The sequence below is a fragment of the Pelmatolapia mariae genome, linkage group LG2 (assembly GCF_036321145.2).
Source record: "Pelmatolapia mariae isolate MD_Pm_ZW linkage group LG2, Pm_UMD_F_2, whole genome shotgun sequence".
Taxonomy (NCBI): Eukaryota; Metazoa; Chordata; class Actinopteri; order Cichliformes; family Cichlidae; genus Pelmatolapia; species Pelmatolapia mariae.
Window position 1 is genome coordinate 31,107,588 of NC_086228.1, and position 10,593 is coordinate 31,118,180.

Consider the following 10,593-nt stretch of genomic DNA (forward strand, 5'->3'; position numbering starts at 1 on the left):
AAATAGCCCCACGCTATTATGTTCCCAGCCGCAAACTTCCCTCTTTTTGGGCTAATATGCAGTGTCTTTTGGCCTCTAAACACTGTGTGTATTGAGGCATCCAAAGAGTTTAATTTCAGTCTCATCTGACCAGACTATGTTCTCCTCCTTAGACCCCGACGACACGGTATATGACATGAATAGATGACTACCAGAATGTAAACACGTCAGAAAAGCTGCCGCATAAACCGTTTAGCACACTGTTAAACACCAAAGTCAGTCGTTTAACTGAAAGTCGAGTTTAACTGAGAAAAAACAAATATAGTACTCCTAAATATCCACTGATTAGTGTGTAATTATGTCTTTCAACAAACAGATGCAGTCTCAATTTAGATGTAGTTTATTAAATGAACACATACATTACTGAAATGGACATCGCCGTTCAGCCTAATCACAGTTCATGTATGTTGCTAGAGACCGTTCATCTACGTAGTATTGCCAAAGGCTGAGGAGAGTGAAAACAGGTAAAACACCATCAATCATATCACACCTATGAGCAAGCTCTTTGGTGACAGTGGGAAGGAACAACTCCCTTTTAACAGGAAGAAACCTTCAGCAGAACCAGCCTCAGGGAGGGGCGGGGCCATCTGCTGCGACCGGTCGGGGGCGAGCATACTTGGATTCTACGTTTGACACTATAGTCCAAGTAGGGAAAGGTTGAAAGAAAAAAAACCCCCAAAACAACAAACTTTAATGTGAAAACCACCAACATGTTTAAAGAAAGCTTTTCATTATTTGAAATACAAATATAAGGTGGAAAACAAAGTTCTGTCCAACCATTCATATAAAACTGCAGCAAATTCCTTTTTTGTTCTACTTACAGAACAATCGGGTGTGACAAGATGCCACTAATTATTTGTGATAGTTCTTGTCCACCACAAGACAGAGGGGTGTATTGTTGCTGCCCTAACATTTATATTTTTATTCCATACACAGTTGGTGCAGAGTACCCACAACTTTGTTCTACATGTACAATGACAGAAGGCTTTGGTGGCTTTTTAGGCAGTGACATTAGTCGTCTCATTGTTTTAACACACAAAACAAATGACTACACTACACACCAACTACACACTCCAAACACAGTCAATATCAAATCTCTCACATTTCAAACTCGCCATCACTCCCTAAACTTTCCTCTCTTTCTAAGCAACCATATGCCACGTGTTGCCATATCATTTTTTGATTGGCTCATGTGGTACATTTTGTAACCAATGAAAGAAAAGTGGCTGTTTTAGTTTGGAGGGGATTTTTCCCCCTCTGGTATGAAACCTGCTTGCGAGCGCTGACCTTAGAAAATCCAGCTACAAGTCTAAGATACAAAATTAAAAATGAATTCTTTTATTTTTTTTAACAGAACACTTAAATGCTGAAACAAGTGCCAGGAGCATTAGTAAACGGTACATGATCAGCAGCTTGTTCTGATGGTCAAATATGAATATTATCACATGGCTGCTTTGGATAGTTTGATGCATGAAGTCGAAATGCCAAAGACAGGTTAATCTTTCTTTTTTTTTCTTTTTTTGAATTAAACTATTGATTATCACGCTTTGTCACAATGTGAATATCTGAGTGAAGATAAAATGTCTAAACGTTACCTAAATATATTTATTTCTTTGAGAAATGGCTGCTGCACTGTGGCGTGCTTGAAATCAGTTGGTACAGTTCCCATTAGAAGACAGGTGTTAATAATGGATAACACACTAGGTCCAATAGTTTCAAAGACTTCTTTAAAATGACGAGCGGGGATAATGTCGAGGTGACACAGAGAAACAGGCTCAAAGGGATCGAACAGCTGATAAATTTGGGGGAACAGAAGCTGGAGGAGTGATATGAGACCTGATAGCAGTGACCTTGTTGACAAAAAAACAAGAGTTTTCACAGGTGGCTGGAGACCCTGGAAAGTGTTTGGTGGGTGGTTGATAGCAGAACTAATGGTGTTAATAAGACACAAGGTCTGTGACAGGAATTAGAGATGATGTCTGATAAATACTTCTGTCCTAAAATCCTTCCTCTAACGCCATCCTGCTAACCAAACAGGGCTTCCCTTAACATATCAAAGGAGAGCTGAAGTTTTTTCTTTTTCATTTCTAAGAGCACATTGAGTCACATTGTTTAGCCAGGCATCTTTTTTAGGTTTAACACACTCAGTTTTAAAAGGAGCAACAGTATCAAGAGCATTTGAACAAAGCAAGCAGATGATCAGCACTCATCTTAAGGGAGCGACTGTCCAGCTGAGGGACACCAATAATCTGTTCTTCAGCAGTAGCGATGATGCAGACTGTGTGCAGGTAAAGGAGGTTTAACTGTTCATTTTAAAATGCAGTCTGTTTTTGGAATACTTCTGATTGAAATTTGTTCCCGGGTATTCAGTGACTCAATTAGGTCAAACAACATTCTAAGGTACAGTTAGAGTCTGAACCTAGGGCTGCTCAATTAATCGAATTTTAATCGTGATTACGATGTGGGCTTTCAACGATCATTAAAAATGACTGAGCCGATTATTAGCTCCTCCTCTCGCGCTGCTCCGTGTGGCAAATCGAGCGCACCTCTCTGCGTTTCGAACACGCGTCACAACAATTAAGAGGACCCGAGGGAAGCTCGGAAAGCTAAGCAGAAGTTATTTGGTGAGGAGAGGATAATGGCTGCTGAAGAAAGAATGCCGTTGGTTGAAAAGAGAGGTAAAACGACTTCAGTGGTGTGGAAACATTATGGGTTCGTGGAGTCAGACGTGGATCAAGTAGACATAGTGTGGAAACTTTGCGACGGTGTCGTAGCTGCACCACAGAGCAACACTACAAATTTATTCAATCATTTGAAGACCGCTCACAAAGTGACATACGATCAAACAATGAAGGAACATAGAGAAAAAACTCTTGACAACACCTGCTTCATCCTCACAGACTTCCATTCACGCTACCCTGTACAACGCGACTAAATATCCCACCAGCTCCCAGAGACACCAGGAGATAACAAACGCAGTAACATTTTCCTCGCCAAAGACCACTGCTCAATTAACACAGTGAACAACCAGTATTATGCAGTATTTTGAAGATCACTAAACATAGATGTTGACATTTTTCATTTATTTTTATATTGCAAACATTTGCACTGTTATCAGTATTTGCACACTACATTATATTATTTTTTGACATCTTTAAAGCCATTATTCACTACATTGTTATTGTTAAATAAATATCGTCAAATAATCGAGATCTCAATTTCAGTGAAAATAATCGTGATTATCATTTTTGCCATAATCGAGCAGCCCTATCTGAACCTCAGCTCAACCAGTCTCTGTGGGTTTACCCAGAGAGTAGTGACTCCCAACTAGATCTGCCAAAAGGTAGGCATATCCAGTATGGGTCAGAGTCCACCTGCACGGCAGGGTGGACTCAAAACCGATAAGGATGAGGGGCAGGTCCAGTTCAGCTCTGCTCATTTCCCAGTTCATCCTGTCTTGATGCCTTTTGGATCTTCTAATAGAAGTCTTATTTTGTTTATTTCTGTCACCTACATTTTGCCCCGACCAATTACACATGAATATTTAAAAACAAAACAAAAACAAAATTAGGATTCCAGCTTTTAATTAAAACTCTAGTTCAATGACTACCACAAACATAAAAAATACACGTTATCCAACTTTTACACCGTGTGCCACGATGACAAAGTGACCCAAGCTAATTAAATGACTCGTCCCTCCTCTCAGAAAAAGAATAAGAAATATCATGGTCAGTAGTGACGCGTGTTCATATTCCACAGCACACTGGATTAAAGTTTGTTTGCTCTGTAGTTACCAATGGCTAAAAATGGTCCTTCAAATATGTTCGTCTGTGGACATGAGCGGACGGGGTGTTAAACCAGAAACCAAAAAATTAACCAGAAATGAGGAAATCCTCATCCGACTCAAGTTTCTGCCTTCCAGCATGCTAAAGAAAAATCCAGTTCAACCTTGACAGCTGCAGACTGCCCTACATTTAACATGGGTCACATCATTAATAGCAACTACCCAATTACCCATTACTAATGCTCGTAATCAAGTCATGTAAAACCTGTCAGGAATCTATAAATTATTGTGATGTCACATCTGTTCTAAATAAACATACACAAAAGAAAATGTAATGCTTATACTTTAATCAAAACAACCAGTCCAACTCACAACTAATGAAATGAACAAAAACCGTCATAAGCAGTCTTTCTGGCACAGAGGATATGAACAAAGAGGTGATATACTGAAGCTCGGACTAAAGTGTACACACTGTATAGTTCAAATATACAGTGTGGAAGTGGGACGCAGCTAGTGTACTTTAAGACTACCGCTCACCCTAAATGGTTATTATTAGCAGTTACTGCAACTAATATTACGTGTCCCCGCTGATAGGTCCTGTAAAGGCTTCGTTTACGCGGTGCAAACACACACACTGTTGGGCTTGGTCTGCTGTTTTCGCTTCTGTTCGCCGCCGCCATTTTCTAACAAGGGAGCGGAGGACATGTTGGAAGCTAGCACAACAAAAGAGCGGCCATTTCCAATCACACAGTCCCTTTTCCGCTCCGTAACAGCTGTAATTCAGGATACAAGTACACACCTAGGGTCTGAAAACGGCTGTCACCACGCAGCCAAAAGTGTCAAATGGAACCGAGAGGAACGGCGTTTGAAAGCGGTGGCTGGAAATACATAACACACAGTGTGTTCTCGTAGCTGTTGGGCTGATTAGCAGGCCTAATGCCAGCAGGGTTCACAATCACTGTTAGCCGTCTTTTTCCCAGAGCAGACGGGACGACATTTATTGACCGAAATAAATGTTTCCATATTAGTATCGACACAGACGCCGTGACGCCAAACCATTTCTCCTTACCTGATGTGTGGAATCCCGACACCGCCTTGTAGGATTTTGTATAGTTTGCTTTCGTATAACAACTGCGGATGTCTGGCCTTTTGTGATTCCAATTTAACAGCTACTTCCTGAAAAATAGAGAAACACGACAAATACACTTCAATATTTACCATTCTTTTTACTACTAACATCTAGGGATTCATAAACTGAATACAGCTAAAAGTATTGTGTAACCCTAGCAGATAAATAGAACTACTTAGGAGCTGTGCACTTTCCAACCTATAAAGTTATCGCACACATAGGACAAAGCTACCGTCATATTCGGTAAAATTATTTAGCAACTTCTAAAAGACAGCTAAACAATCCAAGATGTAGAAAGATGCACCATATTACCTCTCCATTTGTGATGTTGATGGCCAGATATATGTCGCCGAAAGATCCTGATCCGATTTTTCTGACGAGTTTGTATTTTCCACCGACTATGAACTCTGCTTTAGAGCCACTGCTGCTCGCCATATCCACCAGATATCAAATTCCACCTGATTTGCTTTAGGAATTTCTGTGGCAATTTAGCCCGATTGTCAGCAGAACATACGGCGTCCCGTATATCCACTTGGTGTTACAGGGGGCAATGTGGGCTAGCTGTTACTACAAAATATTTTCGACAACCAATGAACCAGGCTTGGATAGATCTCATATATAGTTTTCTGGCTTTCGTCTGGCTACAATAATCTTAGTTAAAACACAAACTGGTCAGGTAAACGCTCAATGGCGTGTTAGTTTCGACGTACAAACATCCAGAACTAAATTAGAACAAGCCTAAGGCCTTTAACACCCAACCAGCTACCTCGAAGTAGCAACTAATGTCCGTCAAATCTAACGTTAGCTAACGTTAGCATCAAGCTAACGTCGTCGTAACGAACGCAACGGAAAAACTGTCCAGGTTTCCTCTGCAGTGAAGGGCGAAAGTTAATCTTTATACTCTCGCGGGTGCCGTTGCTTCTTCGATCTTTTAAAGACGTTTTCAGCAAACTTTAAGGGTCGAAACCGTCTGTACAAAGTACAACCCACTCACTCCGCCATCTTGTCTTCTCTACCCTTTCTCTCAGCTGGTTGCCGTTGGAGGCGATTAGCTAAGGTACCTCATGGCCCCTTCAGTTGCTGTCGGAAATAAAAGTAAATATAAAAAATATGCCACAAAAGTTACTCTACATAGTGCTAAGAAAGGAAATATGCTTTATGTATGCCCGCAATATAAATGCTTTATAACGCAACATTCTTAGTTTGAATGGCCTTAAAATTTTGTATATTTTGTTTCTTTTTTAATTTGTTTTTTTGTCCTATCGCGTGTCGACGTATGTTAAAGGCCAATTAAGTAACCGTGAAAAGTTCTTTTTTGAGGGGTTAACTTTTGTTTGGTTGATAATTTTATCAGGTTCCACCACAGAGCTCTTGAATGCACCAGCAGGTGATGTTTTCGAACAGACTACGTCATGTGACTGGAAAATAGATGAAAATATTATTTCAAAATATGTTACAAATATTTGCCAGAAATTCTATATGGTCATTCAGAAAACGAATATGACAAGGATAGATTTTTTTAGTGGGCAGTCAGAAGGCCAAAAAACAGATTTATGTTCCCAAGTAGACCATTACGCCTTTTGCTATAATGTCATATTTTATTAGGATTTTTTTTATTTTGAGATATTAAAATCACAACAGACAAGACTGGGGGACAGAAAAGCAAAAGGAGAAAGTAAGACAAGTTTGGCAGGGAGAGAAAAAACACTGACAATCTGCTTGAATACCTGCCGAAAAAAACCCACACAGCAGGGAAACCACAGCAACAACCAGCATATGTATAACTAAGAGTAACATACATATGATAAGTGTTATTGAGCAGCACACAGTATTAATATTACATGACATGTTTAGAGGCAGCAGCCGACCAAGATGGTGTGTGCGCACCTGTGTGTGTGAGCGTGCTGTGCTCATAAGGTTTCTGTGTTTAAGTATCTAATAGTGTGTGGGGGGAGCCACAGGCCTGCCCCCCAGGACATGAAAGATGCTAGAATGGTCCAAGACACAGTCATGTTGCAGCGCTGGGTGCTGCGGTACAGAATTCACCGGGGTATGGATCCTCTCCGCAAAGATCTCCAAAACATGCTAATAACATTCCAATCTTCCAGGTCCCAGAGGCAAGTGAAAGGAAGGATACAGTCAGATTTGTGAAAGAGCTGCTCAGCAGACACTGAAACTACCACCAAAATGGACATCCAGACATTATCCCAAACTAGTCCTAGAGATTCATCAGCACCTCCCAGGTCGATAATAGTGAGATTCCTCAGCACAGCAAAAAATAACAAGCATGGAGCCAGAAAGTCTTTTTTTTTTAGATAAATGGACATTCTTTAAAAAAGACAACTGTCCTGATCTACAAATGAAGACGGCAAATGTTCACGAAATCATAAAATAACTTAAAAGAAAGGATGTACAGGCCAAATGTCTGCATCCAGCAAAAGTGAAAATATAACTGGACACCAGAGAGGAGACCTCCGCTACACTAACGGAGGCCACACTGCTGCTGGAGAGTCGAGATATGCTGTGGAGAAATGGAGCATATTAAGGACAGCTGAAGGAAGGCTGGATGTTAAGAGAAAAGGGCAGTGGTCTGTGACTCATCTGTAAGAAAGAAAACAAGAGGAGGGGAGTTGAACCTACATGAGGAACAATGAATGCCATAAATCCATAAACGTGAAGACGTTTTGGACAGTTACATGTCACGGTAATAGAAGAGATATTTCTTAATGTCCTGGTGGACTTTGGTTCACTATGAGCAGATTACACTCATTTGGACCTCTTTTACATTGTACTGAGCCTTTTTTCCTACAGAGAGGGAAGGTCTCACCCCTCTGACCAGTACAAACAGTTAAACACAGTTAAATGACCGTGGTTGACTGGAGGGCTGGAGGTCCTGCTCTGTGTTATTAATGCTGTTTCTTTGTTTTTCCTGACATATGTCATGGACATATCTCACACCCATCTACAAGTGAAGCACATTTATGGGAAACACTTGTTTAAACAAAAAGGGGAACATATCATAACATCATACAGATATCAGGACCTATATGAATTTTGTTAGTTATAATGTAGCACAATCAATAACCCAATCAAGAGAAATGGGCTATGATTTAGGGTTTCTTGAGTCAGAGCATCTCAAACTAAAAAGAGAATGGGTTTGAGTAAGTACGCAGTGCATCATGTAGGAAGGGGAAGAAAAAAGGGAGTTGCTATCCTGTTTAGCATGTGTGCTAATAATGAGAACGTATTTTCACGATGATGAAAGGCATTTTGTCATCTTCACTGGAACAACAGGAGTCATGAAAATAACAATTTGAAATGTGCTCAAATGAAGACTGGCTAAACTTCTTTATGGGATTGCACCCGTCCTGGCAGATAAAGATGAAGGAATTATACAATATAGAAAATGTTACAATTTAAAAACTAACGACAATTACATGGGTTACTAACTTATAAGGCAGAAGGACATGTCAGATATATGAATAAAACATATTATGAAATGGGGAATAAAGCCGGCAGGTTAACGGCCTTTCAGCCCAATCCAGCTGAAATCCAGAGACCAAATCTATAGAAACTAAGCAGAGATGGCAAAAGTACAGACGTTCTGTACTTACGTATTAGTATAAATACTACTGTTAAAAACTATTCCAGTAAAAGCACTGATTCAACTTCTTTACTCAAGTAAAAGTAAAAAGTACAGGCTCCGAAAGGAGTCCGTAAGAAAGTAAAAAGGAGGTTTCTATATGAGGTTTCTGAACCTTGTGCTATCATACAAATAATAATAAAATAATATCAGTAGATATTCTAACTACACTCAGCCTGAATCTGAAGTAACAGAAGGGAAATATATATATACCATATACACACTGTTGCCTACATTGTAGAAGGTGACTTTGCCTCTTAACAGGAAAATGTGCAGAGTCAGGGGTCAAAGTGGATCCAGCAAGGGGGGGGGGGGGTCCTAAACATGGTTGTAATGGAGCCTCTGAATAGCAGTTAGTCTACCTCAGTTTGATTTGTAGCACATTCCATGATATTAAAAAAAACAATGTCTTGTGCACAAAACCTGATTTAAAAACGAGGATTTACATGTAAGCTTGAAGTTTCCAGTTTATGAAATCCCACTGAGCAGTCCACACCTTTAAATCTAACCTCTCCTCTTCCTCTCCAGTCTTTCTTATCTTTCTCCAACTCTGAGTGAAGTTAGCTCTTTCTTTTTTCTCCCTGTGAAATGCAGCAGATGGACCTTCAGCCAGCAGATACACTGTGCAACACACTGCACACAAACAGTGTGTGTGTGCTGATGTTTGTTGAGCTGATTGAAACGTAGCTCCAGCTAGTTAGAATTACTGCAACTGTAACTTATTAAGGACACCTGCAGTCGTTCTGGTGTTGTGGCAAAAACAAAACAAAAACAAATAACAAACAACAACCCCACCATCTGGGTGGCTGTGGCTCAGGTGGTAGAGCAGATCAGCTACTGATTGGACAGTTGGTGGTTCGATCCTTGGCTTCCCCAGTCTGCATATCAAATATCCTTGGGCACGATACTAACCCCAAGTTGCCCTCCGATGTGTTTATCGGTGTGTGAATGTAGATTAGTTTGTGCTTGTGTGAATGAGGCATGTTGTATAGAGCGCTTTGAGTACTCTGGGAGAGTAGAAAAGTGCTATTTAAGAATCAGTCCATTTACCATTACCACCGTCCCCTTTAACCCCTGACTTTGGCACAGGTCGCCTCTTTTTATGCGACATCCTCTGGTGACTAATAAAAGAAAAGGACTGCCTGCCATGTGCTACTGTTTAGGCTCAAACTGTAAACATGTAGGGAGTAAGTAAAAAGCAGTACAATACTAGTAAGGTACTACTAGTAAGTAAAGTACAGATACCTGAAAATTTGTACTTAAGTACAGTAACAAAGTATTTCGTTACTTCCAACCTCTGATCCCAGGGAACTAAATGCTTTTGCAAAATATTACGAACAGTTGTATAAGGGGGAAGTGCAGCTTCAGAAAAAAAAATATTACTGAGTTGCTAAAACCTCTAAATTGACAAAATTGTCAAAGATGGAAACAACTAAATTAGCATGGATGGATTAAACATACTTTGAAGGTTTGCACAACAATCAGAAAAAAGCTTAGGGGTCCATTAAGGGCAGTGCCAATGAGGGGCAATAATATGCTAGCACAGTGGGAACAGAAGGTGGGTCAATAAAGGTCTTAGCACAACTAACCTGCTGTTTAAGGGAGAAGAGCCATTTACCCAGCTACAGGAACAATTTGGGCTTCCATCTAATGATCTCTGTTGATCAAATGAGACATTATATTACAAGCCATAAAGAAAAGAAATAGTAAAATCCCAAACAGTATAGAAGATTACTTTATTCCAATTAAACATCCTATTTCTCACATGTATAACAGACTCATAAATGAAAACATGCAAAACATTACATTCTTTCTTGGCAGTCTTTTACTGATTGCTGAGAAAATGATAATTGTGAACTGGAAGAAAACAGAACCATCATCTCTGACTCAGTGATCAGAGATGATGTACACAATGGAGCGAATGTCTACACTGTACCTAGGCGACTGATCGAGGGATATGGATTACTGAAGCAAAACCACTAATGTAAAAGAATAGTA

General features: G+C 40.0%; 1 protein-coding gene across 4 annotated transcripts in view; it reads right to left on the minus strand.

The window, feature by feature from the left end:
• The window catches only part of csnk1a1 (casein kinase 1, alpha 1), a 30,060-nt gene extending 24,076 nt beyond the window's left edge, over positions 1 to 5,984 (minus strand). For all 4 annotated transcript variants that reach the window (XM_063498690.1, XM_063498680.1, XM_063498664.1 and 1 more), the window contains exons 1-2: positions 5,265 to 5,984; positions 4,893 to 4,999 (exon numbers count right to left, since the gene is read on the minus strand). In XM_063498690.1, the coding sequence (XP_063354760.1) occupies positions 4,893 to 4,999; positions 5,265 to 5,387 (230 nt within the window). In that variant the 5' untranslated portion in view covers positions 5,388 to 5,984. The remainder of the gene's footprint in view (positions 1 to 4,892; positions 5,000 to 5,264) is intronic.
• Positions 5,985 to 10,593: the final 4,609 nt, after the last annotated feature.